Source organism: Sabethes cyaneus, chromosome 2 (genome assembly GCF_943734655.1).
Source record: "Sabethes cyaneus chromosome 2, idSabCyanKW18_F2, whole genome shotgun sequence".
Taxonomy (NCBI): domain Eukaryota; kingdom Metazoa; phylum Arthropoda; class Insecta; order Diptera; family Culicidae; genus Sabethes; species Sabethes cyaneus.
This window is the reverse complement of record NC_071354.1, coordinates 30,391,011-30,407,867: the sequence shown is the minus strand read 5'-3', so window position 1 is coordinate 30,407,867 and position 16,857 is coordinate 30,391,011. Positions and strand designations below refer to the sequence as shown.

Sequence of the window (16,857 nt, the reverse complement as noted above, 5' to 3'; positions counted from 1 at the left end):
GAACTGTCGATGGATTCCATCATATTCACTGCCAATTTAAAACCTATGGTAAACCGATTGATTTGCATGCTGTCTATAGACCACCTGGATTTGATGTTAGAAGATTTCTTCATGAGCTTGATAATATGATCTCAGTAGTTCGGAGCGGACATAGATGTATAATTGTAGGGGATACCAACATTCCAGTTAATATTAACTCCAACAATATTGTATGTGAATACACACGACTGTTGGCGTCGTATAATTTGTTAGTTACTAATACAATTACCACGAGGCCTGCGAGTGGTAATGTACTCGATCATGTTGTATGTTCCGATTATTTAGCTGATTCAGTTATCAATGATACTATTGGCACCGATCTGAGCGATCATTATTTAATATTCTCGTCATTTGATATGATCTGCCAGACCGCGGAAAAGCTTTTGACAAAACAAATCATAGACCATAACCGATTGAATGAACTTTTCCATCAATCGATGTTGAACTTACCGCTGACAATGACTGCTAATGAGAAGTTGGAATATGTGATTGGTCGTTATAATGCTCACGTTAGAGACTGCACAAGGACGGTTACGGTACAGGTGAGAATCAAAGGACACTGTCCGTGGATGACGCTTGATTTGTGGAGGCTCATACGCATTAAAGACAACCACCTGAAAAAAGTGCGAACTGATCCGAACAATATACGTGCAGCCGAGCTGCTGTCCCATGTGTCGAAGATGCTGCAAGCGAAAAAAGCGCGTTGCAAACGAGAATACTACCTGAGGATGCTTAGCGGGAACAATCAAGCTAATGCTTGGAAAATAATAAAGCAAACTATTGGAAAATCTGATACAAGAAACCAAGTGACTGCAATTCGGGTAAATGGAAATATCACCACGGATTCACTGCAGATTTGCACGGCTTTTAATGAATATTTCTGTAAAATTGGTACTGATCTGGCTTCTTCCATCACGAGTAATCGCAACATCCACCGTTTTGGAACTATGCCGTCGTCTTCATCATCTATGTTCCTAAGACCAGCCTCCATCAATGAGATACTGCTGCTTATTAACAATTTAGACTCCAAAAAATCTGCTGGAGCAGATAAAATAACAGCGAACTTTATTAAAACCCATCACGAGTTTTTCGCATGGCTATTAACGGATATTTTTAATGAAATCATACAAACTGGGCAGTATCCTGACTGTTTAAAGATAGCCCGCGTAGTTCCTGTTTTCAAATCAGGAGACACGAAGGAACTCAACAACTATCGACCAATCTCAACGTTGTCTATAATCGACAAAATTGTTGAAAAGCTCATTGTAGCTAGGTTGGTTGAGTATACTTCCCGCTTCAACTTGATCTACAACCATCAGTATGGGTTTAGGAAAGGCTCGAATACGCTCGCAGCTGCAAGTGACTTGGTAGAGGATATTTATGATTCACTCGACAACGCTAGCTTTGGTGGAGTTTTATTTATCGATCTGAAAAAAGCATTCGACACTGTTGATCACATGTTACTGGTGCAAAAGCTTGAATCCTATGGAATAAGGGGAACGACCAAGATGCTACTGGAAAGTTACCTGACCAACCGTACTCAATATGTGTCTATTGGAAATTGCTCCAGTCCTCAGCATCCTATATCGATTGGGGTACCACAAGGCAGCAATTTAGGTCCTGTGTTCTTTTTACTGTTTATCAATGACCTATGCAAGTTGAAGTTGCACGGGAAGGTCCGATTGTTCGCTGACGATACTTCTGTATTTTACCAAGCGCTCGACTGCAGAAGGATTGTAAGACAAATCCAGGAGGACGTTACGCTGCTTATGGAATTCTTCAATGAAAACAAATTGTCTCTCAATCTCAGTAAGACCAAATACATGCTGATACACTCCATGCGGAAGCAGTTACCAGACCTTGTGCCTGTCTCAGTCCAAGGTGTAACACTTGAAAAGGTTAACGTATATTGTTATCTGGGAATGACAATCGATGCTACAATGAGCTGGACTGCGCATATTAGCTCATTAAAGAAAAAGCTGAGTTCATTATGCGGAATATTGCGAAGAGTCTCACCGTTCTTGCCGCTAACTTGTCTTAAGATGATGTACTTCTCCCTAGTGCATTCTCGAATTCAGTACCTTGTTGCGAATTGGGGTTCTGCGAGCAAAGCGAACTTGCGAGAACTACAAGTACTACAAAACAGGTGCCTGAGAATTGTTTTTAAAAAGCCATTTCTGTATCCTACCAACATGCTATACTCCAATGTGAACGATTCGGTCCTACCGATAAGGGCCCTCTACGAACTCCAAATATTGGTCAAAATGTGGAAAACTGTAAATGATCCCCAGTATCATCACAACTCAACATTAATTAGACACCAACAAAACCGCGCTTCTCGACAAGCTGGGAATTTCATACTCCCTCGCCCCAGAACAGAGTATGGTCGCAAGAAGTTTACCTTCATTGGAAGTAAACTTTTCAACCAGTTGCCGTCAACGTGTAAAAGTTGCTCAACTCTGAACGAATTCAAAACATCTGTGAAGAACTTGTTCAAGATGAGAATTCAACAGTTTCTGCATTAATTCACTCGCTACTAAAACTGTATCTCTATTCTGCTCTTATCTTCCTCCACTAGCCGCCGCCGCCCATCGACATCTACTGCCACCACCCACCACCCACCACCTACCAAACCACCATCTGCTACCCGTAAATAGTTTAGAAGATCATTGGTTAATTCAAACAAAAATTGTAATTAAAATGAAGTCAATAACCTCACGAACTAGATATTAAGTAGTTAAGCACTTCCTTAAAAGAGCATGTCGCTCACTGGAAAGTGCACACCACTGTATTCAATTTGAAAAGATTGAAGGTTTTGTGCCTGTCGGAGAGGAGGCTTAAAAGGAGTTTCACTCCAACGGGCTTTCCTTCACTAGCGAAAATAAAATTAAAAAAAAAAAAAAAAAAAAAAAAAGATACCAGCAGTAGACAGGATTCGATGGTGCAGGAAGGCCGTGGAACAAAAGTGGGAATCCGAATGGTTCGAAGCTCTGAATGTAAAACTTAGGAGGATTAAACCATCTAAGACGGCATGGAGGGACAGGAAGGATTGGAGTAGTTTCACATTTTAACAAAATTGTTTACTTTTAGCTCAACAACTTGGTCTAGGTTTAATCGAAACCAATATTTCTTCACCGATTGGACGGGAAAGCCTGGTCATTTTAGTTCTAATGTCGAGGTAGTTGAATTCTCAACTTGTCCTCGCGAGTGTGGGAACCAAAAACGTGCTTATATGTGCTAGTTGATTCGTTATTTATTGACAGTGATTGATATTTTTATTGTTATAAGCATTGGTTAATGCTTAGACATTTTTTTGATCGATTGATGCAAATATCTTTAAAATCCATTTAAAAATATCTGAAATATCATAACGGAACTAGTTTGCGTTACATGTTCATTTCTCGTACTTCTAAAATGCACCCTAATATAGAAAACAAAAACGTAGTTCTTCGTTAATTCATAACAATAACTTTAAAATAACCTTAAGAGGTAACACTTACCTCTTCAGTGATGGGTAATCTTTAACCGGCATTTACACTTGTTACTTCGCAGCCAACTCATGAGGTTCAAATAAATCTCAACTTCAAATCGTTCAATAACACCTCGCAAATAAACAAGCGTCTCAAACGATTATTGCCCTTTTGTGTTTTGTTTTCAGTCGGTGAATCGGATGTTGTGTGTTCTTGAACTCTTTTGCACACTTGAACATTAACAGGTTCAACTTGAACTTACACCACCTGGTTCCAAAAACCACCAGTCAGAAAAATACAATTGTGAATCTCACCCAAACTAATCTGAACTCAATTCTTGGTTACCTTGAAACAATCCACTAAACCATTCGACGAACTATACGACACCGCTTTATCCAATAATAACACGCCCGGCTGATCCACTTACTAACTACTGCTAGATAGGCCACCAACCACAAACGACGCGATGAAAGTAGGCTGTCTGCTGCCAGCCAGCTAGCCAGTCAGCCACTAGAATGTACACACTAACACACCGATACACAAGCGAGCGGAACGACTGATAAAAACCTGTTTATGCAACACTCGAGCCACCACGAACGTTGCAGCGAAAAGTAAACCCTTTTATTCGCAAACTTTACTCAAATTTGCACACCGACGACGACGGCAAGACAACGAGAAAGCGATAAGCACGTATGGAGAAGATAATATCCGTTTCAGGTGCTTCCATCATCGTCAACCTGCCAGCAGAGAGCACAACAGACGACGGCGACGTCGGGACGGGATGCGTTCTTTGCTGCAGCAGTGTGCGTGCGACTTGAAAAAGTAAACTTCCATAGGTGAGTTACGCTTGCGTGGTGCCAATCTTTTCGTTCTCCTTGGCGTAGCACACAGGTATCCAAAAGAGCACTTGAATGGGTGATTTATCGCGCACACACGGGTTTCATACATGCACCATTCATGAGTGCAAAACTAACCAAGGTTTTTTCACGAATTTATCGGATAAAGGTCACACGTTCTATGTTTTGGTGACAATTTTCACCAAAGTTTACAAACGAGAAAGGAAAAAACCACACTTATACCACACATCTGATTGATCCAAAACTAGCAGCTACCTAGTTTTAACCCGAACAACGAACTGGAAGACAACCTAACCGCACGAAGCTTAGACGAACACTGGCAAATTTCTGGACCATGACGAAGCCGACGCGAAGACTGACTGCTGGCTGAAACTGAGCGCAAGATGATATCGTCATGCAGACACACTGCACATGTATAAGTGGATACTTAAGCAAAAGGCCAACACAAGACACGGAATATTGTGTCAATAATTTTATCAATATTCCGACTGTTTGAACCAAGAAAAAATACTACACGTGATGTGTAGCAATATTGATTACATTTTCCGAACTTAATAATGCACACAAGATTGCCGGAATGTAAAAGAATTAAATCCGAATAATTATTTATCAATGCATTGAAAATGCACGTTTTAAGCCAACCATGCTGTCGGCTTAGAACACCAATCTGGTTTGCATAGAAATACGCAGAGCTGCCAAATGTGCAGCAAACAGCACAATTTGAAATTAGATAAATATCTATTAGCGAAAGAAAATCGTATTTTGACGTAGGACTACGTCTTTCAGGAAGGTAGCTGGTATAGGATGTCATTCCAAAAAACCTTTCTCGAAAAGTAGTCAGGTTTTGAACGCTAATAGCTTAGTGGTTTCCCGATCGATTTTCAATATTCTTACACCAATCGATTGGAAAATCTAGTAATTGGCTTATGTTTCGGCGTTTAAGGGGCGAAGGTTCTTCTTATTTTTACGTTTCGTAGTAGGGTTGCCAAGTCTCAAAATTACAAAAACCGGCCGCTCGGTCCTGCCTTCAAAAAATGCGGGGGGGGGGGGGGGGTTTGTCGCAGCATATTATTAGCGGATTTGCAGTCGCCGGAATCGAAACCGCAACGAACATTAAATGGATTATTGAAGATAGCATAGCTATAGTTTCAGAGTGACAACTAGTTGCTTTTAGTGCTAGTGGACAATTTAATTACCGTCAGAAGCAAAGTATTGTCACTGCAAAACTGGCTATCTTCAATGATCCACTACTCAGAATTGCTAATAAATTTATCAGAGAATTTAACAAACCCGGCAAAAAGTGCCAATCCGGCTTCATATGTCAGAAAACCGGCCTTTTTGCAGGATTGACCGGCCACCGGCTTTGCAGGTGAAAAACCGGTCGGGCCGGCCAAAAACCGACCACTTGGCAACCCTATTTCGTAGATTGAAACGGAACTTCGAAATTTCTTTCGTAATAACGGGAAGATACCGATAGCACTTGGAATTTGTGAATTCGAATTTTCCGGGTGAACAGAGTGAAAACAGGCTTATTGAATCAAAAGAGAAATAACAGCTTGAGTGGAATCAAATCTAACACTAATTTACTAAACCAAAATCTTAATCTTAAATACAAACTTACAAGTAAAATACAATATTTCGATCCTTGCATTTATAAATCTAGAGAAAGAGAGATAAGACCACTGTTTTACCTGTTGATCTGTTTCTGGACGATCGTAAAGCCAACGTTGCTCGCGATAAATGCAACCTCTTTGCTACTCACTTCAAGCAGGCTTTTAATCGTGCTCCTGCTTCCTCAGAATAAATTGCTTATGCTGTTAGAATCACACCTAACGAAGTCATCAACCTCAACGTCTTTCGTGTAACGGAGGAGATTGTGAAAACTGCCATCGCAAAATTAAAATATTCGTTAGTGGCCGGATCTGACGGTATTCCATCTTCCTGAATCCTAAAAAAGTATTCTACTGTTCTCACTAGACCTCTCTCGCTGTTGTTCAATGCTTCAATTCAGCAGTGTAAGTTCCCTACTGTATGGAAAGAATCAGTAATGTTCCCTGTACACAAGAAGGGTGATAAGCGCAACGTTCAAAACTATCGAGGGATGACATCGTTACTCTCAAGTTCTAAAGCGCTCGAGATAGTGGTGAACGACGCTTTTTTCGCTAGCTGTCAACACCACATTTCCTCAGACCAGCATGTTTTTTTCCAAAACGTTCAGTCTCCATGAATCTCGTCGATTTCGCCTCGTTCTGCCTGCGTAACATGAATGAAGGGATGCAAATTGATGCAGTGTACACGGACCTGAAAGCTGCGTTTGATCGAGTGGATCAGGGCATCGTCCTTGCTAGGCTGGAGAAGCTGGGAGTTTCCGCACCGTTCTGCAGGTGGCTATGTTCGTACATAACACACCGTAAGCTAAGTGTAAAGATCGGATCAGAGTTCTCCGACTCGTTTAACAACATCTCTGGCGTGCCACAGGGGAGCAACCTTGGACCCTTGCTCTTTTCTCTTTTTATAAACGAACTATCAGCTCTTCTGCCACCAGGCTGTCGATCTTTTTATGCTGACGATGTAAAATCTTTAAAGTATTGTCAATTGTGTAGTATCGTAACCATCGCAATACTAGTAGCGTCGTAACCATCGCAATATTAGCAGCATGGTATCTATCGCAACATTGTTATATTATACAAACTGAAAATATATCTCATTAGTATATCAGAGGCCGACCGACACAGAAGCAAGAGTATTTCGTTCCTGTGGTCCTTTGCTCCCTGTGTCCTATACTACATTGGCGACGAGGAATAAAATGGAAAAATCATTGGGTAAGAAAAAAAAACAAGTATTTTACCTTATTGAAAAAAGAAATATAAATTAAAATACAGTAGAAAAAGTAATGAAATAGATCAGACACTTAAATGTGGTATTTGATTTGACTGATTCTATTCTGCTAAGAGCAGGTTGAGGAAGAAAATGGACTGATTCTATTCTGCTTAGAGCAGGGCTGAAAAATGAAAAAAAAAATTAGAAATAGATCAGATGCTTAAATGCAGAAAGGAAAAAGGAAATTTGAGAGATTCCAAAAAAAAAAAAAATCCGGTTTAAAAGAGAAAAATGGTTGGAAATTGGATTGAACCTTTTGTTAGAAAGGAAAATTGTACATTTGAATGGAGTAAGTGGTTGCGATCATTTCAAACTATGATACGTGCAAGTAGAATCAACGACGAAGAATGGAAGAAAGATTTGTTACTTCACTACGCTGGACCTGAAGTACAACAGTTGTTTGAGGCACTGCCAGACGTACCTGCAAGTCATTTACGAGGGCCGTTAGTAAATGTGGAAAACTACACCCCAAACATGACAAGTTACGAAGAGGCCATCGCGAAACTCAACATGTTTTTTCTTCCGAAAGGGAATTCAACCTATGATCGACATTTGCTACGACAAATGAAGCAGAAATCTGGCGAAAACGTCGATTCCTTTGCCATTCGACTTCGCTTGCAGGCTGAACGATGTGGATTTGGTGGCAAGATCGAAGAAAATGTTAAGGATCAAATTATACAGACTTGTGAGTCAGCTATTTTGCGCAGAGAGTTTCTCAAGAAAGGAGACATCAATCTTGAAAAAACTCTACGGGTGGCAAAGGCTTTTGAAACTGTCGCTTTGCAGGAGAAATCTTTCGTAACGGAATTAATTGACAACAAACCAAATGGGGCGATCGACGAAGTTAATAAAATTGAAGTATCAACGAATCGACAACAATCGAACAATCAATTTGTTTCTACAACACGTGCGGAATGCCACCGGTGTGGATTTTTTGGTCATCTGGCTCGAGATGAGAAATGTCCAGCGAGGGGAAAAAGCTGTAATAAATGTGGTGGCAAGCTGAACGTGATGATGAATCTGACCATGAATCCAGAACTAAGCGTGTAGTTCGTCAACCATCGTACTTGCAAGATTATGTGTAGTATAAACTAGTTAAAAAAAAAAATTAAAAAGGAAGTAATTGTAGTATCGTAACCATCGCAATACTAGTAGCGTCGTAAACATCGCAATATTAGCAGCATGGTATCTATCGCAACATTGTTATATTATACAAACTGAAAATATATCTCATTAGTATATCAGAGGCCGACCGACACAGAAGCAAGAGTATTTCGTTCCTGTGGTCCTTTGCTCCCTGTGTCCTATACTACAAATTGCAAGGAAAATTGTGCAACATCACTCATAAAAGTGCTATTTTGCATTAAATCGAGCATTTAATGCAAAATAGCACTTTTATGAGCGATATCGCACTTTGGATGGTAAAATTTTCCTTGCAATATTTAGTTATTATCAATTTCCCACCCTTTCGTACGCGATGAATTATAACCGTCGTGGGCGAAACCGTCGCCAGAATCGTCGCGGGGGCAAATATCGTTTATTTTGTCAAGTAAATCAATAGCTTACGTGCTAGACAAGCATAATATATGCTTATAACTTACATACAGCCAAGCAGATTCTTTCTGCGACGATTTCAAGCAATCAAAAAAGTGAGCAGCACGTTTTGTTACCAAAGAAACGGGCAATATATCTCAATCATATTGTGCATTTACTTGATCGATGGATTCCGAGGGGAGTTCAGGTACTGTTTCAAACGTTCCAAAGGTAAAAAAATGACGAAATTGGCAACACAGTTCGTAATGTTTTATCGCCATAACTGGCAACACAGGCTCATTGCGTTTCTGTCACAACCTTGATCGTGACTTCGTGTTAATCATACGAAAGCATTAAACAAATTGTTTTCGAATACGAACGTTATTGCTTTGTTATTGCTTGTTTGGATAATGAAGGATAAACTACGCTTTATTCACTATAGAAAATTTCGGCAAACCGGCGTTGAAAATACAAATTCATTTCATGCTGAATTTCGTTCCGTTTCTTCTGATAGAACGGTAATTCCTATAGGTTTATTCACTTTGCTCGATTGGTTCCAATTATGAAACAGTGATGATGACACAATTTGACATTTTATCTGTCAAAAGCTAAAAACGACCCTTTTTACGACCGTTCAGAAACACGACTGTTTCAACCGTCGTGTCCAGTAAGGGAATGCGCGCACAATATATTCAGGAGTATTAAGTTGCGTGTTATATCCCGCATTTTGCACCTTACTGGACACCGCAGTCTAAAAGTGCGACAATGCGAATGCTGTGAGCGAGAAAGAGAAAGAGTGACAACTGCAATGTTGCTGTTTTCTTTTGTCATATACATTGGCATTAGAGAAAATAATCTGGATTAATCCAGGTACAGCTGCAAAGCACAATAAAAACCGCTGTATAAAATGCAAGATAGAATTAAAAATAATCGTCAAAATTTTCGCACGTATATTGCCTCCACTTTGGTACATATCCAGCTTTTTACGAGCCATAATGGCGGACGAGTTCGTAATATTCGAACAGCATTTTTGACACTTCCCTAATACATCGCACGTTTTCTTTCCGCGCGTTCACGGTAAAACTAAAGGAATGTACGGTAAGAAAACGTGCGATGTATTAGGGAAGTGTCAAAAATGCTGTTCGAATATTAAGAACTCGTCCGCCATTATGGCTCGTAAAAAGCTGGATATGCTCTTATCTGACGTAAAATATAACTTTTCCGTTTAGAAATGATGTCGTATTTCTCAGTTGCAACCGAGATTTACAAACCAAATGGTTTACTGGGAAGATGTTTCTACCTAATAAATTATATCCTGCCTGGCTTGTACACTGTTTATCAGATAATTCTCTCCTAAATCCAAATCTAAAGAAATACATGATTTTAATAAAATATAAATTCAACTATTCTAAGTTCTGTATGACAAAATATCAAAATTTGTCTTGTTCTATCCAGCTTTTTACGGCCATAATGGCGGACGTGTTCGTAATATTTAAACGGCATCTTTGACATTTCCCTAATTTTTTTTTTTTTTGTGTGTGGATATTATCACTACGACCAGCATTTTGATCTATTGTGATTTTATCCAGGTGTTGTTCCGCACTTCGTTGTTATTGCAGTATCGCTATAGAGTGAGCGAACTGCTTATTATCCGTGCTTTTCGGTGTGTTTTTCACCCCTTTTTCCCTCTACGCTTCTTACTACTTTTCAACCAATCTAGCTCTAGAGCCGGGAAGTGCGGAGACTAGTTATAATTTGTCCTTGGACAAGAGGCTTCATTCGCACCTCGAGCAAGTATCATTCTTATAACCAGCCCCGGCTAAAGGCTTCATGGTCGGTAAAGCAGAGTTCAGCACAGAGTGAGGGTGTGTTTTGTGTGTATGTATGTGTTCCTTACTACTACTTATTATGCATTACCAATCTCGTTCCTAGAACCAGGAAGTGGAACAAGCTATAATTTGCCCTTGAACAAGAGGCTTCATTCGCACCTCAAGCAAGTACCACTCTTATAACTTGCCCTGGCAAGAGGCTTTCATTGTTAGTTAATGCAGAATGCAGTAGGAAGGATGTGGGGGGGGGCCTGAGAATAAACGCATGCTAAAGTCACTTGACAGCGAATGGCCTGATTCTACTAAGATTCGAACCCACGACCACTCCCTTGTCAAGGCAGACTCGGTAACCTTGCGGCTACAGGGCCCCCCTGTGTCTTATTTCTGTGCGTTCACGGTAAAACCAAAGGAATGTACGGAAAGAAAACGTGCGATGTATTAGGGAAATGTCAAAAATGCTGTTCAAATATTACGAACACGTCCGCCATTATGTCTCGCAAAAAGCTGGATACAACGCATGTTTTCTTTCTGCAAGTTTCTTTGGTTTTGCCGTGAGCGTGCGAAAACTAAACGTGCGATGTATTGCTACAATGTCAAAAATGTTGATCAAATATTACGAACACGTGCACCATCATGGCTCGTAAAAAGCTAGATTATTATCCAGCTTTTTACGAGCCATAATGGCGGACGTGTTCGTAATATTTGAATAGCATTTTTGACATTTCCTTAATACATCAAACGTTTTCTTTCCGTACGTTCCTTTAGTTTTACCGTGGACGTGCGGAAAGAAAACGTGCGACGTATTAGGAAAATGTCAAAAATGCTGTTCAAATATTACGAACACGTCCGCCATTATGGCTCGTAAAAAGCTGGATACATATACATGGATACATCCTACTATCGCTACAGCGACTTATATGTAGTCCTACGTCACCTATATGGTCGTATCATGTACACCACCCCTCTGATTTTTTTCTGCACCTTTTGATGCAATCTCATTGAATCGCACGTTACTTTGACATTTCAATTTGATTTGATTGCAATTTGCAAAATCAAAACATTACAAACATACACGTTTGGCCACTTCCACCCCACGGTTTAACAGAAACCGAATTTATCGGGTCTTTTAACTAATTTCTCGTATGGTAGCATAGTTTAGCGATACACAATAGCGACAATTTTCTCTATCCAGCAATGAACGAAAATGCGGACATTCACGGTTACCTTCAGCAGGCGGGCTGCTGCCGAATTTGCTGCTTGCGTTTTCTTAAGGGCCGGTTGGATGATTTCGTGGACGTTGAAGAAGCTCTAAAGAAGGTAAGTTTTAAATCAAATGTTCTTTCGGAAATCAAAGGAAACCACTTTTATTTAATACAGAGGGATATTCCGAACGGCGGCGTTACGGACGTGAAAGAAAATGCTTCGAAAAAATTCCGAGCAAACATCTGCGTTGCCTGTCTGGGTTTGCTGGATGGACGTCTGATGGAAACCCTGCTGGAGCAGATTGTCACAAAGGAAGCGCTGCGCCAATACGACTGCCAGGGGTTTACCAGTTCGGTGTCGCTGCCGATTGCGTTGCACCTGCGGCAATTGTCGCTTTGGTTGGCCGTTTTGGAACGGTTTCCCGATCGGTTCAATAAGACAGCTTTCCCGGACGTAACCGTGAAGGATGCCTTCAAAATGATTCTCAACCAAAAGCTGGAATTGGCGCTGGATAAGAAATTTTCCGTTAATGGAGTGATGGTTAACGTTAATTTTAAGTATGCTAACGAAGAAGCGGAATTGCAGCTGCTGGAAAAGATAAAACCGGAGGTTTTTGTTGATCGAAAAGCTAAGAAGCACTGCAAGAAAGATTTCATAACGCGGAACGCGTTTGAGAAACATTTTACACCGGCCAGTGTAAGTGCCGAACTGTTTCGCAAGTACATTGCCATTCCGCCGGTGGTACAGGCGGAAGGGTTAGTCCTGGAGCAGGTAAGCTTCACTGGGCCGACCGTTTTTCTGGCCGGCAGGTACAACAAGCTATCGCGAGAGCTCAGTCAAACACCTTGGGTTATCGATGGGAAACGGAAGATGGCCAACAGTGTGCAGGAAATTATGACGGCTGTCGTGGCGCCCTGGTTTGGAGTGCCACCGGATGGGTTAATATTTTCTTCCAGTGGTCGGGAGGATGTGGACGTGCGCTGCCTGGGAGAGGGTAGACCTTTTGTGCTGGAGATTCCCGGTGCGTTTAAGGACTATCTGACAGAGGAGAGGGCTGCTGATATGGAGAAGGCAATTGATGAGACTTTGCAGGTTCGTGGCATACTATGATTGCAGTTTAAGTGTTAAAATAAAATATTTTTTTTACTAGATATCTGTCAAAGACCTTCAGCTGGTGGAACGGGAAGAGTTGGTTCACATCAAACAGGGCGAGGAAGACAAAAAGAAATTCTACAGAGCTCTTTGTGTACTGAAGAAACCAGTAACGAATGAAGTTGTCGATGCCTTGAACATTAATGAACCTTTCGTGATTGAACAGTGGACTCCGTTGCGGGTTCTTCACCGAAGACCTTTGCTGTCGCGATCTCGGACTGTGTACAGCGTCAAAGCATTTGCCAGCACAAAGAATGACTGCGCCCTAGTCGTAGATGTCGTGACCCAGGCTGGTACCTACATCAAGGAACTGGTACACAGTGACTTCGGACGAACAAGCCCTAGCTTCAAGAGTATCATCGGACAGGAAATTGATATTCATGCATTGGACGTGATGGCCGTCTATTTGGATTGGCCAAAGCGGTTGAGGCGGTGATTCAATAAATCATGCCGGTATCCTACGTAAGTTGAAATATTTTTTTTACAATATTTACAGTTTTATTGAAAATTTTCGAAACAAAATACCAAACAACATTTAAACCAACTACCAAAAATCCGAACTCAACATTCCCTCCGGGCGATCGATGCGCCCTTCGGCGGTAATCTTGGCAATTAGTCCCTCTAGTCGCGCCTTCGGACCTCCTTCGTCGACCTTGTTCAAGGCAGGCAGATACTGCTGCTGTAGAACTCTCAGTACCTTGACGAACTGTTTTCCGTAGTGCGCCCACAGCAGCCCGCCTGCCATTGCAAGGAACTCGGTTATTAACGTCGCACAGATATCGGGCAGCGGTTGCAGATTCAGTATACTGCACAACCATCGCCAGCCACACTCCAAACTGTGCGGATGAGGGGCCGTCTCGCCGCGCCGTGGATTGGAAACGATCACCGCCGAGTAGAGCCGTACCAAGCCGGTCATTCGTTTCAAGTATTGGTCCTGCTGTTCAAGCGTTCCGTCAGACGAATAACGATAACCGATACTTTTAAAATAGTCTTCATGTGATTGACCCTCCAACTGCGGAAGGAAGTACGGCACTAGATAAGGACACTCCTTGTGCAGATAGGCAAGAAAGAACCGCCCAAAGTCCGGGTATCTTTGCCAGAGTGCAACAATTATTGCAGCTATTGGAAAAGCAGCTGGGGCGTTACTGGAAATCATCGTATCTGCTTGACTCTGAAAAAAAGCCCCCCAAAATTAGTTACAAAATTCGAAACATCAATCAACTTCAAAACTCACCACAAACTTCTTCGCCAGCAGCATCGTACAGTAGGTTCTCCCGAGCGGGTGTCCATCAATGGACACGACAGCATCGCCAATTTTCACCGGATGACCGGCCAACAGCGCATCCAGCCGCTGAAACTTATCGACAAAATGTTCCCGGCTAACGGCGGAAATCGCATTCACCGGAGTGTTAATAACCTTCTGACAGTTGAAACGGTACGATTTCATGTTCGCATCATCCAACAGAACCTTAACAGCCGCCTGGTGCTGCTCGTAGAAACTCTTAATCCCGCTGTAAAAGGCTAGGCTTTCGCGGGACACAAACGCTGCCAGTGGATGAGGTTCGTTGCTGCTAGGCGCCACCTTAGAGTTGGTATCTGTCGTGTCTTGGGCTGACGGAGGCGCAACTTCCGCCTCTGCCGGTTGTGGCTGCTGTTTACCAGCAGCTTGCGCTTGCTGCTGCTCCTCGTCCTTCTTTATTCGTTCCGCAATTTCCTGCTGTAAACGATTCTTTATATCAAACACTTCGGTGTTGGTTTGTTCCATCGACTTGCACAGCTCACAAGCCCTGTCAACATCCTCCTGTTTAACTTCCTTGTTTTCCCTAACACTTTGGAACAACTGTTCGAACGCCTTCACCAAACCATAGGCGGATTTATTCTGACTAGCAAAGTTCCCCAAATACTCCTTGTCCACACTAAGCAACGTCTTATTAAATACTTCGGTCATTTTGCGGAATGTTGCTTGCTGCTCGAGGATCGCATTAAACATCGCATGCCTTCGTTTGATTTCCTCCTGCTTCAGCTTCAGCTGCAGCGAAACTTCGGCCATTCGCCGATTTTCCCTATCAATTTCTGCCTTCCTTTGTTTTTCATACTCTTCAGCTTGCCGAGCAAGCGCGCTGCTTGCCTCCAGAATTTTCTGCTCATATTCCTGATTCCGCCGAGCCGCCTCTTCACTAGCCCGCCGAATTCGATCCTCATGAATGAGGTCCCGATGTCGATCGGCTTCCCGTATCCGAGCCTGCCGACGTTCCATTTCCTTTCTCATTTCTTTTTTGCGCGTGAGCTCCAGCTCCTGTTCGTGCAACTTGACCGAAATTGCCCGACAGTCGCTTATGTCCACCCGTCTTGCAGAACATGTCGAGCTATCCAACGATCTTCTAGCTGGGTTACGTACCGTTACCGTCAAATCGGGGACATATTTCAGTCTATCTCCCACGTCGTTAGCTGCCCTTTCGTGTTTCTTTGAAACAGTCGCTGGTCTGTCGGCTTCGTTACCCAGACTGGAATCGTTTTCTTTCGGAAGTCCGTTTTCGGTAGAATTCGGACCGATTGTACAACCTTTTATCAGCGGAGAGATGCGCGCAGCATTACAGAGAGCGGAAATTTTTAGCGGATGAAAATCCGCCAGTAGATCGTCAACGTTGAACTGTAGAATCAAGCATAAATTTTAAAACCCGTTAAGTTATAATGTTTGCAGTTTTATACTTACCGAAATATTCGACATTTTACTTTTATTAAATTCTATCGATTGGAAAGCAGCCTACTAATTCAATTGACGAACACTTACATTAAATTTTGCTGCGAACTTCCGAATTCGAAGCGATTTTTATATGATTTACTATTTTTGTCACTTTTGTTTACCTCCAAACAAAAATTTTAGCAATATTTTTTAGCGAACCAAAACCGAGATGCCAGATGAATTTCCTGATCAAAATATAATTTCCAAGTAAACGTAAAATCTGATAAAATCTGCTTACATTTTGAAGCAGTCTATTACAAAAATTTGCAGCAACCTTAGCAAGAATCTACAGAATATTTGGGAATAAAATAATCAGCATTTTACAAGCATTTCGGCAAAAATTCTGCTAATCTGCTAATAAAGCCATAAAGCCGCATAGTTGGTGTGCCCTGGTGTGCCTGCCAAACTGGAAAGATTTCATTTTCCGCAAATTCCATCATCGTAAAACGCGCCTGAAGTTTCGAAAGGGCGTAAGTGGGAAATGTGAACCGTATCTCCTTGCGCATCTCATTCAGGTTGTTACGGTTGTTATTGTCCACCCCATCGGCAGGCTACCATGTTTTCGCTGCCAACATTTCGTGTGTGCGAAAATGAGATAGCATGTCAGCACTGCGTTTCACTCAACTTCCAGCAGCCTGATTTGGGCCCGCTGTCAAATTTTGAGCCCAAGACATGCTGTCGCTGACGTCCACTGCAGCTTGTTATAGAGATGTCGATGGGGTGTTATTGTCAATTGCGAGGAAAATTGTACCATCCAAAGTGCGATATCGCTCATAAAAGTGCTATTATAATTTTTTATATTTTCCATTAAATCGTTTCGGTACCTTCGGCGCAATTTTTCGTTATCTTCCAAGCAATAAGTGCGTCGAAGAGAGCGAAACGATTTAAGCTAAAATAGCACTTTTATGAACGATTGCGCACTTATTGATTGGACAATTTTCCTTGCCATTGACAATACTTGAGTTGTTATGCCGTGAGTGATAGGAAATTTTTTCGTCTTTTTTATTTTTTTTTTTCTACACTTTCAAGCTTTCATTTCGTCACTTTCAAGCTTTCAAGATATCGTGAAAATAGAACAGGAGAAAGTGATTTTCAAATCCAGAAGGTGATATTCACTTCAGGTAAAAAACAATTTTAAATGCAGTTAATGA

The 16,857-nt window shown here is 41.7% G+C and overlaps 3 protein-coding genes across 7 annotated transcripts in view; 1 reads left to right on the top strand and 2 right to left on the bottom strand.

The window, feature by feature from the left end:
- LOC128738433 (protein phosphatase 1 regulatory subunit 16A) overlaps positions 1-4,666 on the bottom strand; it is a 301,989-nt gene extending 297,323 nt beyond the window's left edge. For all 4 annotated transcript variants that reach the window (XM_053833554.1, XM_053833555.1, XM_053833557.1 and 1 more), the window contains exon 1: positions 3,540-4,666. The gene's annotated coding sequence lies outside the window, so the exon portion shown is untranslated. The remainder of the gene's footprint in view (positions 1-3,539) is intronic.
- Positions 4,667-11,738: 7,072 nt separating this feature from the next.
- Positions 11,739-13,479, top strand: LOC128734401 (putative tRNA pseudouridine synthase Pus10). Of its 2 annotated transcripts, XM_053828596.1 has the most exons (3): positions 11,739-11,925; positions 11,986-12,903; positions 12,962-13,479. In XM_053828596.1, the coding sequence occupies exons 1-3, from the start codon at positions 11,803-11,805 to the stop codon at positions 13,397-13,399; spliced, it is 1,479 nt and encodes a 492-aa protein (XP_053684571.1). In that variant the 5' UTR covers positions 11,739-11,802; the 3' UTR covers positions 13,400-13,479. The 2 variants fall into 2 exon arrangements, with proteins under 2 accessions (XP_053684571.1, XP_053684570.1); XM_053828595.1 differs by having other exon boundaries at positions 11,739-12,903.
- LOC128734400 (mRNA export factor Gle1) lies at positions 13,461-15,751 on the bottom strand. Its single transcript, XM_053828594.1, has 3 exons — positions 15,677-15,751; positions 14,198-15,613; positions 13,461-14,134 (listed from the first exon to the last, which is right to left on the bottom strand). The coding sequence occupies exons 1-3, from the start codon at positions 15,689-15,691 to the stop codon at positions 13,508-13,510; spliced, it is 2,058 nt and encodes a 685-aa protein (XP_053684569.1). The 5' UTR covers positions 15,692-15,751; the 3' UTR covers positions 13,461-13,507.
- Positions 15,752-16,857: the final 1,106 nt, after the last annotated feature.

What these genes read in the sequence shown, in the direction of transcription:
- LOC128734400 (XM_053828594.1), bottom strand. An exon ending in TGCTGGCGAAGAAGTTTGTG is followed by an intron (nt 14,135 to 14,197) that starts GTGAGTTTTGAA and finishes GCTTTTTTTCAG; the next exon opens with AGTCAAGCAGATACGATGAT.
- LOC128734401 (XM_053828595.1), top strand. Translation starts at nt 11,803, where the DNA reads ATGAACGAAAATGCGGACATTCACGGTTACCTTCAGCAGGCGGGCTGC. An exon ending in CAATTGATGAGACTTTGCAG is followed by an intron (nt 12,904 to 12,961) that starts GTTCGTGGCATA and finishes TTTTTTTACTAG; the next exon opens with ATATCTGTCAAAGACCTTCA.